General features: G+C 41.4%; 2 protein-coding genes across 3 annotated transcripts in view; both read left to right on the forward strand.

Annotated features, from left to right (window-relative positions):
* Nucleotides 1–260: 260 nt before the first annotated feature.
* On the forward strand, nucleotides 261–5026 carry LOC148883757 (sterile alpha motif domain-containing protein 12-like). The gene is made up of 4 exons (XM_089022225.1): nucleotides 261–349; nucleotides 1933–2111; nucleotides 2650–2790; nucleotides 3510–5026. Exons 2-4 carry the CDS (start codon nucleotides 1985–1987, stop codon nucleotides 3524–3526), a joined length of 285 nt encoding a protein of 94 aa, XP_088878351.1. The 5' UTR covers nucleotides 261–349; nucleotides 1933–1984; the 3' UTR covers nucleotides 3527–5026.
* LOC148883758 (exostosin-1) overlaps nucleotides 3530–21174 on the forward strand; it is a 59358-nt gene continuing 41713 nt past the window's right edge. The window contains exons 1-4 of one of the 2 annotated variants that reach the window (XM_089022223.1): nucleotides 3530–3669; nucleotides 7989–8506; nucleotides 8772–9526; nucleotides 17313–17441. In XM_089022223.1, coding sequence (XP_088878349.1) covers nucleotides 8213–8506; nucleotides 8772–9526; nucleotides 17313–17441 — 1178 coding nt within the window. In that variant the 5' untranslated portion in view covers nucleotides 3530–3669; nucleotides 7989–8212. The remainder of the gene's footprint in view (nucleotides 3670–7988; nucleotides 8507–8771; nucleotides 9527–17312; nucleotides 17442–21174) is intronic. The other variant, XM_089022224.1, reaches the window with a different exon arrangement.

Consider the following 21174-nt stretch of genomic DNA (forward strand, 5'->3'; position numbering starts at 1 on the left):
TTTTCAAATGACTTTTTTCAAACCAGGGGCGTCACCATCAACCTGGACCTTGCGATGGGCATCCATAGTCTCCCTCTACCATTTGTATTTATTCATTCACACTTGATGTGTTGGCAGGAATTCCATAAGCTCAGCAATTGCTCAAAAAAGTTGATTTTTAACATATTTTATTTTAAAAGGGCTTTTTAGGTAAATGCAAATTCCCATTGTAGATGAACATACCTGATGGGGTGCGATTACTACCAGGTGGTTTCCTCCCACCCTTCTGGACAAGTTTCCGCACGCACAATTGTCGTCATAGTTTTAAAACAACTACAAAACATTCTCTCGCGCAGACTCCAGGAAAAAGGTAAAATAAAATACAAAACGCTGCTTCATATGTTCAAAATTCAACACCCAGGTTCGTTTGCTGGGTTGCTGTATGTTGTTAGAAAGCGCTATCATCGGATTCATAAAAAAAACGCTAGTTTTGTGTCGTTTTATTTTCAAATTGTGAAATTAGCATAAGTGTGACTTAAATGATAAAACAAAAGTAATGCAATTCGATGCGTGGTTTGCCAACACCGACATGACATAATGTTGTCAAATATGTATGTAGTACATATGTTCGTCTAATGAGCCTGTGACGCTGGGAAAGCAACAAAAATACGACTTCAGTTTTACGCTATCACGAATAAGATACAATATATATTATGTTTAATTGACGGCAGCGACAATTGTTAAAACGAATCAAGTGTGCAAAATTATGGGGCAAAATATTTGTGGTCATTTGAAGAAGCCTGGACTTGCCACAAGAGGGCGACATTGCATCGCTAAATAAATACTTCACGGGTTAAATGACAGACGCAAATTGAGCTTTATCTGACTTTCTGAAAATGAGTCAAAATAATCATGTCTCAAGTTATACAAACAATTACCAGTATGAATACATGCGATATCACAACAGATAACTGCATTATCCAGGTATGTTTACATTTAACAGATGTTACAAGAAGCACAAGAACTGTGTCAAATTGTAAAAAGCACAATCAGTCTTTAAAACACAGAAAAAGTAGAGCTTGTTTTCTTCACCGGCACCTTGACGTTTAAAGCCCTTAAATATTTTCACAGTGTATGCCAATGAGCCCGGTGTGACTGTGGTGTCTCCACTAATTAACACATGAAATGACATTCCTACATTTCACTGTAAAGGTCATATAAACAATTTAGCAGTTTTCTTTCTCTCCCTCAGGAGAATTTGTTGTAGTAAACATAACATTTTCCTCCCAAGAACGTCAATGGATTTCATTCTAGGTTTCTCCAAGTTGTCCCATGTTAGCCACTTTTGCCCTCACACACTGAAAATTATCGGTTAGGATATATTTGATTGTCATTTAAACTGAAAACTGGTTATTAAAAATAAATTGGGCTAAGCTTGTGAAATCAATAGTTTCCTTCTTGGCTTGACATAGGAAAAAAATATGCAGTTTAAAGATAATCATCTGTAGGACAGGAAAACTTAATGGCACCTTAAAACTCTAGTGTAACATAGTCAAAATCAATCTGGGTTGTCCGTTGCGAGAGAGTGCTGACAAGGAGCACGTACTGTACTCCTATCTTTATTTCTTTCTGACCTCTCACCCCTGCTTCCTCAAATTGCTCGAGTCGGATCTCCTACAAAATCAATATCGGGCCTGTGGTGACGCATGGTAATAATAATAGCCTGAAAACTGTTGTGAATGTTTTTTGTAAAAAATTCTGTCTGCTTGAGTATAGAGTGTGCAGTATAATTACTGACGAATGTTACCATGTAATACCTTCCTGCCACTGATCAAAAGCGATGGGATAGGTGCAATGACATTTAAATCTCAATACAAGGAACGCGGGGGATGTGTGACCTCTTGTTATGTTTTCTTTTCTTCTCATTTTTAATGATGATGTTTTCTGTCTTAGCTTAGAGTCTCTTTGTCAGCAGGGGGGGGGAGATTTTGCTGATGCTGTGGTCATGGCAATGGAAGCGTCCAAGCGGGTGTCGTCGTGGTCGGTCCAGGATGTACTGGAGTGGATTGAGAAGGGCTATCCTAGCCTCGTGGGTGTGCTCCACAAGGCCGTAATGAAACACGCCATATCAGGTATTTTTTTGTTGTTGTCAAAAACAAAGATATTTCTGTCATGATTTGCAAGATGGTGGACCCCAAAGGTGCAGACAAGAGGGAGGACCAAGGTTTAATTGAGACATTTTTATTAAATAAAGGCAGCAGGAACAAAATATCAACCAACCAAGTCAGCAGAACAAAAAGGTCCAAAGTAGCAAACAAAACATTGACTAAAACATGACAAGTCCCTTTAAAACGAACAACACCTGTGCAGCTGCAGGCCTACAATGCCACCCGGTGGTCGCAAACTGAAATGTGACAATTTTTAATTGACTTCAAATTTGTTCTTTTTTGTGTGTGATTTTAAAAATTGAAACGACAGCAAAAAGATTCACAAAGTCAATGATTTTTTTAGTATTTACATATTTTTCCAGCCATTTTTGATAAAGATGCTAAGTTTTAGCAAAGTAAAAAAAAAATCTTATTTTTTTTTCCAGCCGGACCTTCCACAAAAAAATGTTTAATGCTAGATCACATTTTGGACGTTATGAAAATGACAAGTTGTGCGGTGTAGGTCGGGCGCTGCTGAGATTGCGGGAACATCACCTGCACCTCCTTGGCGTCGACTCGGAGGATCAACAACAGGAGATATTGCAGGATCTCCTCCTCCTCAGAGTGCAGGAGGAGGTGGGAGAACTGGACGACATGTGCTCAGGTGAGCTTGCTTATGAATTAAGGTCATCAAAGTCCTGGGGGAACGGGTGGGTGACTGTTGGGGCCCCGTTTTCTTCAATGCCCCCCCCCACAAAAAATACATTTGAAAACCTGCCTTACAGGTTTTGGTTACAAAATAATTATCCGGCTTTGCATGTTTCCAGCATTGGTCCTCAAACATGTACACACATGTATTTCGAAAAAAGAGAAATATTTGATTGGAATTGTTTCCCCCTTTAACTCATTCACTGCTGGAGCATGTGCAAAAATGTGTCCACTACAGTGCCAGGGTTTTTGTCATTTTCAATCAAATTGCAGAACCCACTGATTATTGAGTTTTAGGACTACATAAACATTCAATTCAGCATAAGAAACCTTAGACTCTCTTCCTAAGTTATGTGTATGGAGTTATCTGAGCTTGAAATGGGGGCGGCTGTACAAAATACAATACATACATATTCATTTAATTAGCGCTTTAATACCAGCTGAAGCTGTAACAAAGGACAAAAAAATAATAATTCTGCCACCTCCTGGAACAGAAAAACATTGCCAGAGGTCTGACCAGTGCTTTATCAGCACCCGCAGGAAGAAAAACCGAAAACCCAAACAAATTCGGGAATGGCGCTCCATGTCATGCTTTTCAATTCCCAAATAAATTCTGGAAATTGCAGCGAATGAGTGAAGCAAACACTTTCTTATTTCCTCTTCTCTTTTTTGCAGAGTGTTTCCCGGAGTAGCAGGTGTTCATTGCTAATTCCGCTTCCGATCCACTCCATCCATTTTTCATCCATCCGTCGACCGAAAAGGTGGAGGTGACGGACATCTTAGCCAGCGAAGAAGAATCGATGACGAATGGAAAAGGACATTTCCTGTTTGAAACGTGAGCCCGGCAGATGTTATCCAAATTCTTTGTATTTTTCTTTCATTATTATCGTGTGATGAAGCAAGACAACCAAAACGTTTAAGAAATTAAGTTAAGGTGGATTATTATGATTATGTTTTGAATAACGGGATTTGACAATGCATAAAAATATCAACTTAATATTCATTTGATGTCAAACACATCCAAGTGGAAGTATTAAATGTGACGTGAGAAAGAGGACGGATGACATTAATGAAGTGTCCGAGTGCAGGAACGCCGATCGATCAATGTTTGAAACCCTCCCATCATCAGTCAATTTGCGCTAATTAGACAGATAGCTGACACAGCAATAATAGATCACATCACATGTAGGCCGGCCATAAACTGCTGCAAATTTCTAATGAATTTTTAAACAGGACCACGCGGATGACTTGCAAAGTTTCTCCACGCCGAGTTATCTAAAGCGGTTCATTTTAGCAGACGTAACGGCGAAGATGAAGAAGGAGAACCGAGGAAGGCAATTACGCTCAATTTGATCTCCATTTGGAGTTTCTGGGCGAGAAGCGATGATGCTCATTTGTATCAAAGATTCATTTCTTACTCGGACGTACCGAGCGGTTGCAGATTTATTGCACTGCCGCCGGTCCGATCAATAATAACAGCCCACCCCAACCTCACCCCCATTGAAATTCCAATCGTGCGGTGAATTATGAGGAAACTAGAATATGACGGGAATGCATTTTGTGTCCTTTGCTATGCTCCATTTTGGCTCTCAGATCGTATATGTCCGTCTTATAGAGGTAACATTGAAATAGAAATGCAGGGATTTCTACGAAGGACTGTAAAGCGACAGCAATTCTCGTCGCACTTTCGTCTCACAACTGTTCGAGGAGGCTGCAAAGAGCGCGCCATTAAAAGGAGTCTCATGAATTTTCCTGCAATTACTGAATGTTTTCCTACGCATGACAAAAATCTCGTCTATGCCTCATGACCGGCAAGCCCAAACGTGGCCTACACATTACGGCTATTTTTCATATTTTTCATTTCTGTCCAGTACTCGCAATCTCCAATATTCTTGACATTGAAATTGCTCATGGATCTTGGGAAGAGGCCTACCAGAACATTAGCAATAGGTTGCAGAGCTTTCTTGGCTGCGCCCTGCATGTGACATCAAAACAATGCCCCACCCCTTTTATTATTCATATGAAAACAGTAAAACTGCTGGAGGAGACAGAAGAGCCCCACAGGGAACACCAAAGGAGAAATGCCAAATTCTAGCTTGTCCTTCCCATGACAACAATCTCCTAATTCAGGGTGACAATTATGATTCTCAAAATCAAAATAAAAGAAGTTGGACTAGCTTTGATGACAATCTCACAGATCATTCTCACCGCGCTAATTCCTCCCTGCTAGGGAGTGAGCGTCATTCACGTGGATAAATATGGCATGAATATTGCAACTCGGTGAGGCGGTGAAGCGCAGCCGAGGACTATGAATCAAAACGTGTGTGCGTCCAGGGCCTGTGCGTGTTCATGCGCTATTAAAACATTAACACTGACGGGACGACAGGCGGCAGCATGCAGGAGGGGCTTTTGGATAATTAAAATGCCAAAACAGCCCATACACTTTTCTGCTCCTCCAAAATTTCTTGCACGTAAAAATCTTTTCAATGACCGCGACTTGCAAAGTGAATTATTGTTATTATTATTATTATTATTATTATTATTATTATTATTATTATTATTATTTATTGGTTAATATTATTTATTACTATGTATTAATATCATTATTTATTATTTGTTACTTATTATCACCATCATCATCATTATCGTTTATTATAATTTATTACTATTTATCATTATTATTATTGTTATTATTATTTATTATTTATGGATTAATATTATTTACTATTTATTATTTATTTGTTTATTATTACCATCATTGTTATTATCTATTTTATTATAATGTATTACTATTTATCAATAATAATAATAATAATAATTACTATTATTATTATTATTATTATTATTATTATTATTATTATTATTATTATTATTATTATTTATTTGCTATTTGGTTTTATCATCATTATTATTATCTATTGTTTATTATAATTTATTACTATTTATCAATTAGTATTATTTATTGGTTGCTATGTAGTACTTTTATTATTATTATTATTATTCCTAATAATATTATTTTTATTTATTATCTTTGTCACAGCAATATCGTTCGTGTACCTAATGAAGTGGCACACCAGAGACACTGATGAAGCCCTGAATAAAAGTAACCACAAGAGGGAGATGTTAACCCTGTCAAGGGGGTCGTCATCCATTTAAAACACAAATGACTTCAAACTTGGAACCATCCAAAATGCTTTTTTGAATAAAGCCACTACTTGCCCACCTAAGCATCACTTACAGGAAATTTGAGAAATTTCTGCTTTTTGGACCTAAAATGAAATAGCAAGCAAGCTCTCCCAATCATCGACTTCATAATCAATATTTATGGTGATAATCGTTTTGGGCATCATCAAAGTAAGCGGTGCGATTCCACCAGGACATTTTAAAATGCATATCTTCAGTTTGGTCAGGAAGGGATGGAGTGTCCTACATGGAGTCCTACACAAAACGGTGCGAATACTCTTGTCTCCTTGCACACGTGCTTTGGGGGTGGTGGAGGAGGTGGGAGTGTAGGAATGGGGGTGGTGGGTGGTTTGGTGATGCTTGCTGCGCTGATCCAAAAGAGGACTCGCGCGCATGTGCGCAGCGGTCACTTACCTCGAGGCAATCCGCTCTGCCTGTCAATCAAGAATCCAGTAACGGGATTCTCACGATGCCGTTGACGAGGATGAGGACGAGTTTGGATTATTAGTATTATTATTATTTTGCTCTGGTATGGACGCGTGTGGAAGGATGCAGGCGGAGGATGCGATGTCGATAGCGCCGGCGAGTTGGACGCGCGTCTGGTCTTGTGTTTTCTTCCACGCGTGAGAATAAAGTGAAAAGTTGAACCAGCCGGATGAGGGAGATGTGGCGTGTCGCGACTGCGGCGGCTTTGCTCCGCGGATTCCTACGAGGCGGTGTGTGAGCGTGCGTGTTAATTGCCGCTTGGTTAGCTGCGAGCGTGCGTGCGTGCACAGGGGTGGGAGAGGGGTTGGAGGGGGGAAGCTCGCACCGTCTGCTGGCTCGACAGCAGCAGCATCCAGCCTTGCATCGACCACAGGTGTTCCCTAGTAAACAGGTAGGCTAAAAAAAAATGGACTGTACTCTTCGATGACGTCAACGCCGCTAAATATAACTTTTGCATTGTTATATTTCACGACTAAAAACTATGATGAACACATGGAGAGCACTCTGCAGAAGAATTAATACGATGGAGCATCTTTCGAGTATGCAATAAATAGAAAAAACATAACGGGGGAGGCAATGAAAAAGGTGATGTTTGCTCATAAGGGACCACAGCGGTATTTAACTGCATGAGATGAAAATATAAAGTATGTCTTTCAGTTTAGGAAGTAAATATAACCGATACAATAAAAAAGCTGATATTCATGCTCCCAAACTACAATTTTGTTGACTTTAACTGTATGTATTGTACTGTAGTTCACACTGTCTTTGGATTTTTTTTTTAACTGGGGATTGTATTTGCACATACATTATAATATGACCGTTCCATTACAGTGGAGATACTTAATCCAACTAATGGTTTATTTGTTCATTTTTATTGAATAAAGCAATTGATTATGGAATTTTGCTTTGCCAAGTCGAAGCTAAATGTTAAACTGAGAAACGGTGTTTCTTACATTATATTGTGAAAATGTTTGGAATATCAAACATGCACATTCAAATTTTCCCCAAAAAATTTCAGATTCTATGATATTAACTGATTCACTGCCAGATGTGCAACTCCAGTGCCAGGGTCATTGTCATCTTCACTGAAATTCCAAGACCCATAGAATATTGACTTTTAGGACAACATAAACATTCAATACGGAGTTAGAAACCTTAGTTTCTTTTCTTTAATTAGAAAGAAATAGTTAAATCCTAAATTATATGGGTCTGGACTTATATGAGCATGAAACAAGGGTGGCTGTTCAAAATACAATGCAATACATACTGTACATATTGGTTTATATAGCGCTTTAACAACAGCCGAAGCTGGAACAAAGTGCTAACGTGGAGAAAAAATATAGAGAAATGCTTGTGGAAGGGAAAACATTGCCAGAGGCCATGGCCCGCGCTTTATCAGCATGAAAAAAAAAAAACGGATAAATTTGTGAATGGCAGTGAATGAGTTCATTGAATGTTTTATGTTTTTTTTTAAATCTTTTTCAGTGGCTCCAAATGCAAAAATGCCATGGTGTGGCTAGCGAGACATCCAAGTGGGTCCACCTGACCTGAGACAACCTCCGCACCGGCCTCCCTGATTCCTCATCATCCCCCCCCACCCCAGCCTATCCCAGCCTGACTCCTCCGTCCATCTCACCAAGCCCCTTCCTCTCATCCTTCCTCCTTCTCCCCATCCCACCCTCCACCTACTCCTCCCCCCCGCAGCACACATGCAGGCCAAGAAGCGGTACCTGTTCGTGTCTGTGGGGGTCGCTCTTCTCTTCCTCGTCTACATGTGGGCTCTGCAAATAGCCGACTTTGAGCAACAGCGGTTGTACCGCCGACACCAATTGCCCCGCTACCCCGACAACGAGCAGTATCCGTCTTATAGCCAGAGGCAAGAAGCCCACCGGGGGTTTTCCAAGCCGTCATTGCTTCGAAGGGCCCCGTCCAAACAGCCCCCCGGACAATGGACTGAATTGTCTCGGTTGCTGGGTCCCTACCTAGAGGGTGGAGAACAGGAGGTACAGTAAATGAATATTCAAGGTTGTAAACGACATTGAGTCCAACTGTCAGACGAAATGAAAGTTGGGAAAAATGTAATTGAACATTTGGAAGTGTCCTTTCCAATATTGACAGAACACATTTTGGACCACCATCGCATGTAGACAAAAATACTTAGTCATGTATTACTTATCCTCTGTAAAGAATGCCCGATATTAATGCCATATTGATGAGCTGCGCAAATGTATTCCACTTGAGCGTTTTCCTTTTCTGTTTGCTTTTCAGGAGGACGGTCCTCAGGTGCACCACCAACACAGCTCGCCCAGGGAGCGGCGCTCGGTCCGCGATAACCTCTACAAGAACAAACGCTGCCGCATGGAAACCTGCTTCGACTTTGCCCGCTGCCAACCGCATTTCGGGATCTACGTTTACCCGTCGCAGAGAGGCGACGAGATCTCGGTTACTTACCGTAAGATACTGTCCTCCATCCAGGAGTCTCGCTTCCACACCGCCGACCCCCTAAAGGCCTGCCTGTTCATCCTGGCCGTGGACACTCTGGATAGGGACTGTCTGTCGGCGCAGTTCGTTCAGAACGCCAGGACGCGTATCCACAATTTACCCACGTGGAACGACGGTAGAAACCACCTCATATTTAACCTCTACTCCGGTACCTGGCCGGACTACACGGAAGACCTGGGATTTGATGTGGGCCAGGCCATGTTGGCCAAGGCCAGCGCCAACGTGGCCAACTTCCGACCAAACTTTGATATTTCCATCCCCTTGTTCTCCAAAGACCACCCTCTTAAAATAGGGGGCACAGCGGCCCAAGATGCGCCCCTCTCCTCTTCATCCTCCCGGCGCTACTTGCTGGTGTTCAAAGGGAAGCGTTACCTGACGGGGATCGGCTCGGAGACCAGGAACGCTTTGTATCATCTCCACAACGGGGATGATATTGTCCTGCTGACCACTTGCAAGCACGGCAAGGACTGGGAGAAGCACAAGGACTCCCGCTGCAACCACGACAACCGAGAATACGCAAAGTAAGAACAACTTTTGCATTTTTCTTTTCCTCGATGCTCACCCGGCGCATGTCAGGCTTCACTTGCACAGTCGCCTCTACTTTTTCCACTTAACTCATTCACTGGCATTCACGAATTTATTCGGAAATTGAAAATATGACGTAGGGCGCCTTTCCCAAATTTGTTCGGGTTCAGTTTTTTTCTTGTTTGGGTCTTGTAAAGGGCTGACCATGGCCTCTGGCAATGTTATTCCCATTCACAAGGGGGCAGCAGTTCCCTTTTTTCCATGTTCGCGCTTAGTTCCAGCTTCCGCTGTTGTTAAAGCGCTATATAAACCAATATGTATGTATTGCATTGTGTTTTGGACATCTGCCCTCATTTCAAGCTCATATATCTCCAGGCCCATATAACTTAGGAATTGACTTCTTTTTCTGATGAAAGAAGAGAGTCTAAGGTTTCTTACGTTGCATTTAATGTTGATGTAGTCCTAAGACTCAATCTTCTGTGGGTCCTGGAATTCGAGTGACAAAGACAAAAACCCTGGCACTGGACTGGACACATTTTTGCACATCATCTGGCAGTGAATAAGTTAAGTAGTAAATTATAGTGACGCAAAGCCTCCAAAAACGAAAAACACAACACCAAAAGTGCATTGGCGCATCCACGTCGTTAATGGCAGAAAAAATAAACGAGTTGATTCCCCCGTCGCGGTTGATGAAATCAGTTTTACAGAATATAAAAGAGTGACGTGAAGTGTGAGAGGTTGCTAATCAATCGGAGGTGCGAATGAACACAGCGCGCTTAAGAGGCTCCTTCAACTAAAAGTAATTAGCACATTCGCTCTCGCTGCCTGATAGCTTTTTATTATCAAAGTGGATCCCAATTTCACACTCTGTGGCTTTTAGTGTTGTTGTTTTTTCGCCCCCTTTTGGTGTTGTTGCTCTATTTATATGACTCACATGGTGCTTTAGAATCAAAGAAACGGCAAAGGCGGCCCTTTTGTGGGAATTACGTTCGCTGTCAACTCTCAATTTACAACAATGAAGGTTGTCGAGACTCTTTACTGAGTCACAGTTGGCACCGAAACGCTGCCCTTTGATCGTATTTATGGAAGAGTGAACAGAGTCAAATAGTGCGTAAACGAGCCAGCTTCCCGATATTTAAAATCCATAAGTGGTGACTGCCGGCCATGTTGGTGCTGTGTACGCACATCGTTGCACACCTAACAGAGAAGAAGCTGTTTAAATGTCTGCTGGATTTGGTGCGCATATATTGGTGACGCCTGCCTGAGGGGAGTAGCTGGAAAAGGTGGTGGTCAGGGTGCGGAGGGTCCATCAATGGACAACATTTGAGTTTGCTCTTTGACAGATTATTTCTTCAAATGAATATGTGACGATAACGCTGTCCAGTTCAGAATCAGAATCAGAATCAGAATCATCTTTATTGCCAAGGTGCACTAGTATCGTCGTCAAAAAAACTGCTAAGTGGCACTATACAGTTCCATTTTGGCATTTTGTTGCAAGAGAAATTCCCCATAATGTGTATGCAAGCAGGATAATGTCATTGTTGAATTAACATTTTTGAATGTTCACCTATTCATGATAAAAAGATCAATCGGACAACTTGACGGAGATTTACAGGTGAGGCCCTGGTGACCTTTATGGCTTTTAAATCCGATTCATGCAGATTTAAACTCCCTGCCAGCTGTTTGAGAGCCTTTTGATTGCTCAAAGCTTTGAGAATATTCTACCATTTCTCACCTTCATTATGATAATCGATGAGATGATAATTCAAATGTTACCTTCTATTCATTGTCTTCTTCTCAAAAGCTGTTTTGATCCCAAATTGAAGGGGTTGCAATACCTTTACAACTCTACAATTTGTTTACGAATCACAATTTCGAAGTCAGCGCAGAAAAAAATGACAAAGTACCGTATTTTCCTGTGTATAAGGCACACCGAAAAGCCTTGATTTTCTTCAAAAGATGACCCTGAGCCTTATACGCAGGTGCACCTTATATGTAAAGTAATATTGAGCCATAACAGGTCTCTCGCAATGACTGTCAGCACCCACCGCCTCCCTTTCCCTCTTGTAAAAGGAGTTTGTAACCCTGGCCTAGACTGTACCGGAGAGCCTTATAATGTGGTGTGTCTTACATGTGGAAAACTTTTATATATTTATATATTATATTTGGAAAACTTTTTTTTCATTCATTGAAGGTGCGCCCTATAGTCCGGTATGCTTTATATAGAGAAAAAGTTTGAAAATACACCATTCTTTGGGTTTTTGCAGAGAGTTACATTTTACATTGCACATTCACAGCGGCTATCACATGGGTGTGCTTGGTAGCTACAGCATTCAACATGCATGATGGGAGGGTGGGGAAAAAGTGGCAAAAGGTAATAAAAGCAAATGTCAATGGTGATCATCTGGTCAGCGTGATGGCGCCGACCGTTCCCCCGCCCCTTCATCCTTCCTCCTCCTTTTCCTCATCCTCTGCCTCCCGTCGTTCGCTTTGTTCTCTTTTCTTGCCAAGCCGAGGCAAAGCGTGGAAAAAAAGCTTTCGCTGCTGTCTAAGTGCATCTTTTGATGCGAGCGCCAATGAAGAGCAGCGCCGGGGATAATAACACACTGCCACTTGCCCACCAGAGAGAGAGAAAGAGCCAAGACGAGACACTTTTAAAACAAACTTTGATGCGCGTGTGACAATTCTGCCAGCATAATGAAACATACAGGACGTGGGAGAAAACGTTAGGCGGGCGGGATGGGAGAATCGGAGAAAGTCATGACTGGATATCTGATGCGGCGGTGTGCTCCAGGATTGTGTTCTTGAGCCCTTTTAGTTTCACTTTAACTCATTCACTGCCATTCACAAATTTATTCAGGCATTGAAAATTGTTATAATGCTATATGAACCAATATGTATGTATTGTATTGTATTTTGGACAGCCACCCTCATTTCAAGCTCATATAACTCCAGACAGAATTTAGTAATTAAGTCTTTTTTTCTGATGAAAGAAGATAGTCTAAGGTTTCTAACACTGCACTGAATGTTTATTTAGTGCTAAAACGCAATCATAATCATAATCATACAATAAAAAAATAATTTACAAGCGCCTTTCAAATCACCCAAGCACACTTTACAATTACAAGAACTGTTTGGGCAATTCTTTATACGAACACAACTAATATCTTTTCTATTTACTCTCACATCGTTTTATTTTCTCAGACTTCCTGTCATCATGTCTCATACTGTCCGCCATTACCACATTCTGTTCGCCTTCACATGACGTCACATCCTGTCCGTCTTTAGAAAAGCTCTTGCAACAAGCCCCACCTTTCTCTTCCCTCTTGGCTCTTCTTCCTGCCTGCCCCTTCGGGGTCAGAAGTCAGGTCTCCTGTTGTTACTTTTGATTCCTGCTTCATTAATAATGAGCCTAACAAGAACAACATTCTGTGATTCAATATTCTGTGGGTCCTGGAATTCAAGTGACAATGACAAAATCCATGGCAGTGAATGAGTTTATGGTGGGACCACACAAGAATGTATACGCCTGGTTCGATATCATCTCCAGCTAGAGAATGCAAATCATAAAACCAAACAGGACGAGATCAAAACAACCTTGGCTGTTGTGTTATTCAATTTTGGTTTTGAAAAATATCAAAGCTTTATTACATCACAGATAGAAAAACATACTAACTAGCATGAAACGTAATATCCTATGGACTCTTCTTCCAGACTGATGCTCACCCCGGTTTCACGACCGAGGAACAAATAAATAGATCATTTGGCCTCATTAGACATTCTAATGCAGAAACGCAATCCCACAAACACAATTTACTTTCATTTCCTCATTATTCGAAGCTTTTAAGCACCGATGTGAGGACTTTAGCAATTTCCACCTTCAGGCCGGTTGAGCGCTTCTTTCCGCCCGCCGTGCAGCCGGCGGACTTCTCAGGTGGCGGGAGGACTCCGTCAATACGCCGAAGGCTTTTTGCCAAGGCCGCCGGGCGAGCAAAAACAGCCTCATCGATCCGGTGTCACGGCGGCCAATCAGCGGATGAATGGAGGTTAATGCTCCCCTCTTGGCCCATCAAAGACAAACATAGATTGCTATTCATTCTGCATGACCCTCCGCTGCTGCGGCGTCGCATAGGGAGCAGAAAAAACCTTGGTGGGGTCATCGTGGAGAGAAGTTTGATTCACGATCTCGGAGTTGATGCCCGCTAAACTGCAGGAATGAGCACACAATAGCCATCTTTGATTCTGGTATGGTGCCGTTTCTTTCCATAGCTAAAAAAAAATAATTCAATTGTGAACTTTGATGGATTTTAGCTCGAAATACAGTGAGACCTCAACTTACGAACTTAATTGGTTCCCAGACAGAGTGTGTAAGGCGAAAAGTGTGTATCTAAAAAAAAATTCCCATAGGAAACCATTAAAATGGGAATAATCCGTTCCCGGGTTTCAATAAAATATACTTTTCAACTAAATAAGCCTTAAAACTACAAACAACATACCTTATTCTATGTATAATAAATGTTCTATTGTATTGTAATGAAAGAAATACACTGAATTGTATCATAAAGTCACTTTATTTACATTTGTGATGGTCATTTATGGCTTGATGGAATGACGTTGGAGGTCGAAGGTCAAAGGGAATTGCTGTTTGGAAAGAGAGGCGCATTACATGAGGACTGTAATTAAAGAAATAAACTGTGCTGTAATATAAAGTTTTATTTACCTTTTTGATGGTCATTGATGGCTTATGGAAGGAGAGTCACCTTCCATAAGGACTGTTGGTAACTTAACCTCTGGTGCTGTTAGGTCGTGTGCTTCCGCCGAAGATCACTCCGCCAGCCGTGGTGGGTGTGTATTATGAAAATAGTGCTTATTATAAGGTTTAATTTTCATAAATTTGACGTTTGTAAGACGAAAAGTTTGTAAGTTAAGGTGTTTGTAAGTTGAGGTCTCACTGTATCGAGTTACAATAGCTCAGAGAGTTGAAAACAACATACCCAAAAAAAATATTCATTCCATCCGGGAGCACAAGCTACACATTTTGGACATTTTTTCTCATGAGTGATGGGCCTTGACGCTCGATTCTCCGCTACCTGCCGCAGTCTAAATTCCACTCCATCACAACCTTCTTCCGTTCATCCGTCACATTGCCGCCTCTCTGCCCTCATCGCTTTTGTCATCTGCCATTTTTTTTTTTGCTCTCAGCCAGTCGAGCTGAAGTAAAGGTGCATCGTCGCTAGCCATTCTTGCCACTTAGGAGACACGGACGGGCACAATGCTGCGACATGATATTAGATCTTTTCCCAAAGTTAGATTTTTTTTGGTGTCAATGTTTCTTTTTTCTTCCAACTACTTTCATTGAAGGACAATTAACCCCTTCGGCATAGAAAAATCAAATGTCATACTTTTTAACAGACGCATGCATCTTCCTTGATGCAACACATTTTTAATAAACTTTTTTGCTCAAATTTAGAAGTACAGTAAAGTCTCGTTATATCGATATTCTCGGGAGTCCGAAAAAATATCGATATAACCGGACTATCGATATATCCAATCCTGCGCGCATGTAATTTTCTCCTTGCGTTCATCGAAATAGTATCGTAATAAGCGGTACTATCGATATAACCGATATCGATATAACGAGACTTTACTGTACCTTAGTTCAAGACCCAGTCCGGCCTCCCTTTGTGGAGTTTGCATGTTCTTCCCGGTCCCATGTGGGTTTTGTTGAGGTCCTCCAGTTTCCTCCCACGTTCCAAAAACATGCATGGCAGGTTGATTGAACACTCCAAATTGTCCTAAGTGTCAGTGTGATCGTGGATGGTTATTTGTCTCTGTGTGCCCTACGATTGGCTGGCTACCAATTCAGGGTGTCCCCCGCCTAGTGCCCGAAGATGACTGCGATAGGCTCCAGCACCCCCTGAAACCTTAATGCGGATTAAGCGGCCTGGAAAATGGATGGATGGATAGAAGTATCGTATTTTCCGGTGTATAAGGCGCCCCCAAAAGCCTTGATTTTCTTTCAAAAGATGACTGCGCCTTATACATGAGCCACAACAGGTACTGTCAGCAGCCACTGACTCTTTTCCCCCTTTAGAAGAAGTCGTGCATAACCTCAGCCTGTACTGTATCACCTTATAATGTGGTGTCCCTTATACTTTTATCTATTTATATATTATATTCGGAAAACTTTTTTTTAATTCTTTAGAGATGCGCCTTATACTCCGGTGCGTCTTATGCACCGCAAAATACAGTAAAATGCTGGGCGGCGTAGGCCTTGTGTAGCTGTGTGAAAGCACACCACCGGGGATTTCTGCCTCATTGGCTCTCATTATGAAAATGTGATATTGCGCTGGAAAGCCTCCGGGCTCTTCTGCGGTGGATTAGAGAGGTGGCGCCGAGCACAGCTGGCAGATACAACTCGAAACAGCCACCCAACCCCATACGCTCACTATCCCTCATTTATCTTATTTTTATGCGATACAAGACAATATCCAACTTCTATCCAAACGTTATTGTTACCGTTATATGAGGGTCACTAAGTAAGTTGAAAAACCGCGCCGGGAACTTGTCTGTCTTGTCTTATTGCAAACGTGCGGCAATATTACGTGATGTCGTTGTACGTTGTATGGCATATTACATTATTTGCACTCTAAATAATTCTAAGTTCTTTAAACGGGGTTTCCGGAAAGGTCGCTGTATATTGTTTTTAATCAACTTCAATGAGCCCAAAGTAGCATCTGTGGAAATGGTTTGCAAAAATGGTGCCAAACTAATCACAATTTGTTTAGCTTAATTCACTTTGTTAGTCACCCGATTGCTCTCCGGGTTGCCCTCCAAAGTCTGGTTTTGGTTCTGGATGCTTTGCTTTATATCTCGCTACGCAGATGGTGCACTTTTTTGGAATTGGTGAGTTTAAACGCAAATTCTGATGTCAGCTTATTGATGTTGCCGATTGTCTTTTTTTTTAAATAGACAAAGTACTTGGGGTCAGGAATAAGTAGTTCACTTCCAGGGAATTATTTGCCTGACAACTATGCTTATCGATTCCTCTTAAAAAAAGAGTACCAGCACTTTGGCCAAGACTTGATTACTGGTGAGGCCACTTAGAGACAAATTGGTGATAACATCAGTTGATCCTATACAATAGTACAATGTAGGCCGTCATAACATTGTCGTCATACGCATTATCTCCTATTCTATACATCATCATTCTAATATAAGCCAGCATGCTATTGACCGCTGTAATCAACTTTGTCATAATATCTTGTGTCAAAACACATAGCAGAATCCATCATCAAAATATCTTTTCGTTCAAAATAATGTAACTCATCATAGCCTCCATCTTGTTTCCATTCCTTATCATCATATGCATGACAATGCATCGTAATTTATCCAGTTCAGAATCAGAAGCCAACAAACACCGTTGGATCATTTCGGCGAGTTTATTTATTTATTTTTGCCATTTTGGACCACGACTAACTGTCCACGTGAATTGGCATCGACTCTGCTTGCAATACTCTAGTGCATCTATCATGTGTCAGCAGCGGGTTCATATTAATGGCACCATATGTGCTTTCTGCTGAGTGAAGCCTACACTAAAATACGCACACACTATATATGTGTCTATCCATCTGTCTGTCTGTCCATCTGTCTATCTGTCATCTGTCCACCCGTCCACCCACCCACCCATCCCTCTCTATCCATACATAAATAAATATAACACACACACACACACACAAGTACGTACATACGTAAGACCTTGCTTGACTCAAACATCAACAGGAAGCTGACCCTGAAGTCAAACAACAGACGCCGCGGATCACGTGGTGTTATCGCGCGATCCGCGGAGCGCTGGCGAGACCCAGGCCAGATGGTGCCGACGGCCCCGAACGTAAGCTGCATCCATCCAGGGTAAGGAGGGAGTTGGGAGGGTGGGGGCAGAAAAAGGCTCATCTGCATGCTCGTTTTGTCCTTTTCAAATCCAACTACAAAGCACAACGAACAATTCCATTCAGATATGTGCCATGAATAATTCACAGTAATGAATAGAGCCAACAATGACGTTCTAAAGATTGTGTGACTTGCCTCCTCTTCCTCTGTGCGGCTTTGGTCCTTCTGTGGATCTCTGCTCCATGTTCGCAAACAATGAGACCCGTTTGATGCCTTTGAGTGAGTTCATTTCATACAAATGTGGTATTTGTTATACTCTTGGCATAGACAAAGACACAAAAAGTTCTTTTTTGATGTAAGACAAACACAGAGACGGAAAGTGAAGAAGCAGGAAATGAGGTCAATAAATCAAAACAAATATGGGGCCATCCCGTGTTTATCGGTGGTGTGGACAGCAGACGCGGACATTTTTGTATCCTTCGTTTATCTCACTGTCAATGCCCGTGTGTATGCGTTGCGTAAGAAAAAGCCTCTCCAGTACTTTTAGGGTAGGAAATGGCTGTCATTTGCAATCCGGCACTCAAGGGCGGGCGACGCATTAGTTCTGCGAGGTATCAGAGCCAGCAAAGAACCATCAACGAACGAACCATATAGCTGACGACCTTGCGTCAAGTACGAAAAAACAATGAAGAGCCGTCGTCGTCGAAGTGGTTTGAAGCACGAATGTGTGACATTTAAATTCAAAATCCACACTGTGTGTGTGCGCTTTTGTATAGACATTGCAGTTCATTTGCCATTTAACATAAAATTGCCTCAACACTTTAGCCACGGTAAACAAGCAACGCCATCGTTCTTAACAAGACTCCCTCGACAGTTGTTACTCGTCGAGAGCCTCTTGAAAGCGGACATATTACACAAGATTGACTTTTTAATTGCTTGTGTACAAATAATTGTGGCTTGGGAGTGCCTTGCTACCCATCAAGTGTGAAATTAAACAAAGTAAATCTGCTAGGCCACCGTTTACTTGGAGGTGAAGTGTCCATGCGTCACACACACCCAAGAGATGAATGTTTCCCGTCGTTTATTGAATCAATGGGGTTTTTGTGTCAGAAAATTTTAATTGCAGGCTAAAATAAAAAAGTGGGTGACCAAATATATTTTGCATTATTTTTTTACTCAGTTGTATTGAACGTTCATCAGTGAATCTTTAAATGGTGGCAGGTTTACCATAATTTCCAGTCTATAAGGCACACGCTAAAGCTTTGATTTTCTTCAACAGATGGCCCTACGCCTTATACGCAGGTGCGGCTTATATATGAAGTAATATTGAGCCTCAATAGATGACTGACTGCAGCCAACGACTCCATTTCCCCCATCCCTGTAGAAAAAGTATAGTATAACCGCCTCTACTGTAGCGCCTTATAATGTGATGCGCCTTATATTTGGAAAGCTTTTATAAAATTTTATATATTATATTTGGAAACCTTTTTTCTTTCATTGGATTGCGCCTTGTAGTCCGGTGCGCCGTATATATCGAAAAAGTTTGAAAATACACCATTCATTGGGGGTGCGCCTTATACTCCGGTGCACCTTATATATGGAAAAAGTTTGAAAATACACCATTCATTGGGGGGTGCGCCTTATACTACAGTACACATAGGATTTTTGTCCTGTAAAATATGTGCCATGACTCTAAAGATGGGAAAACTGTTTACCTGTTGACATCACATCCTGCCTTCCTTCCTGACTGTATCTTCTTTCTTAACTCTGCACCCTTGTTGGGTTGACGTTTTAAAAGCAACTTCAGTCTATTTTACATATATTCATTTTCACTGCCGGGTTCCTATTTCCTGCTTGATTTGTGCGCCGCGCACTAATGGACATGGCTGTCGTGCATGCGTGTGTGTCTGTGTGTTGGTAAGTCTATATGTTTCTGATTTAGACGCGCCTCCGGTTGCTAATATGCCGGCTAATGGCCGAGATAATGATTGGTGCAAATGGGGCTGCCAAACGTTGGCTTTTGGCGACTCAAACAACACCCCATCCATCACTCAACATGATCGTGATGGACGGCTTTTGGAAGAACATGTCTGGGTAGTATGAACCCGTTTAAAGACAAAGTAGAACAACAATGGTAGAAGGGGGAAAGGGAGTGACACAGACTTCATTTATTATCCTTTTTGCCTTCCGTCTAAACATGGAACCTCATTTCAAGTGGTTTCTTCCTATAGTGATTCACAAGTTTTTCAAGATAACTTTTCTTTCCCTATTTTTGCATTGACTTCCGAGCAAAAAAATTGTATGGTATTAGCATTTAATAGCCTCACAGTGGAGACATGTACATTTCACAGCTGTAAAGTGAGGAAAGGAAAGGAAAAAGTAGAAAAAAACAAAATACAGGACCTGCTGTAAAGGCAGCAACATCTTGAAGTCAAAACAACAAAACTAAATAACAAATGATCTGACAACACAAAGACACAGTCAGTCACTCAATTTTAAGCACTTTCTGCACCCTCTTTGTTGCATGAAGCAGTTCTAGATGAAAGAGGAGGCGATCAGAGCATCCTTTTTACCAGTGGATCAGGGACATCATGGTGGAATGTGTACGTCTGCTATCAGCTAAATGTTGAAAGCAAACACGAAGCTGTAGCATCCATTGACAAAAAGAGATTGTCTCACATCTCCTGGCTCACGTAAATCCGCTTCAATTCCAAGCAGCGTCAGTTCCATATACTGCTCTGCGCTGACGCTCCTTTCTTAGCCGCAGACTGTCCAAGAGCACTGACCTTTCCGCCGAACAAAGCGGGGCTGTGCAAAATGGCACCACTGAGACCAGGAACTCAATTGAACTCTTCTTCACGTTTCCTTTGCAGTAATCACAGGCATATATTCTTTATCCATTGAGTAGAATAGCATTTTATTTACAATTGTTAATCTCACGATATAACAGCGCACATTTGTTTCAGGTCTGCCATCTGGAGCAATTCACTATATTTATCTAAACACGGAGCTTCTCTTTTAGTTTTCTTTTTGTTTTTATGGTATGAAATAGGTAAGGCGAAATGATTCAGCCAGATGATCGTGGATCGACGAACGTCCGATCCCCGGCTGTTAAACTGTCCCATTTAAGAAGGCTAATGGCCCTCGATATGTCGCTCCGATGCTCCAGCCGAGACGTTGTTGTCCTGATCGTTATCGTTGTGATTTGCTTATTTTCTGCACCGAAAGTCTTTTACTCAACAACGCAGAGAATTTATGAGAAATAGATGAGTCGTGTTTATAAAAAGGGGAGGGGGGGGGGGGAATTTGCGCTTTTAAAAATGTATTGTAGTTATAAATCATTTGTAGCTTGAACTATAAATAAACATATTACTCAATTCACATCTACCCCAAAATAAATAAATGCATAAATCAGAATCAGAATCAGATCAGAATCAGAATCATCTTTATTGCCAAGTATGTAGAACGCACAAGGAATTTGTTTCCGGTAGAACACGCTGCACTAGTATCGTTGTCAAAAAAACTGCTAAGTGGCACTATACAAATGTAAAATATAATAATACAAACACTGTTTTTACATTTTCACTTTAAAATTGTTGGTTGCGTATAAAACGTGAGTGATATTTTGTTGAAGTTTATTTTTTGTTTGTTTAAATGGCAACGGGTCAATTACAATGCCAAGTAGTTTGTAGACAAGACGGTTTTGAATGCTTCATGACCACAAAAACGCAACAAAAAGCGAATGCTGGAAGCC

This window comes from Hippocampus bargibanti, linkage group LG19 (genome assembly GCF_051943395.1).
Source record: "Hippocampus bargibanti isolate YZ-2025 linkage group LG19, ASM5194339v1, whole genome shotgun sequence".
In the NCBI taxonomy this organism is placed as follows: domain Eukaryota; kingdom Metazoa; phylum Chordata; class Actinopteri; order Syngnathiformes; family Syngnathidae; genus Hippocampus; species Hippocampus bargibanti.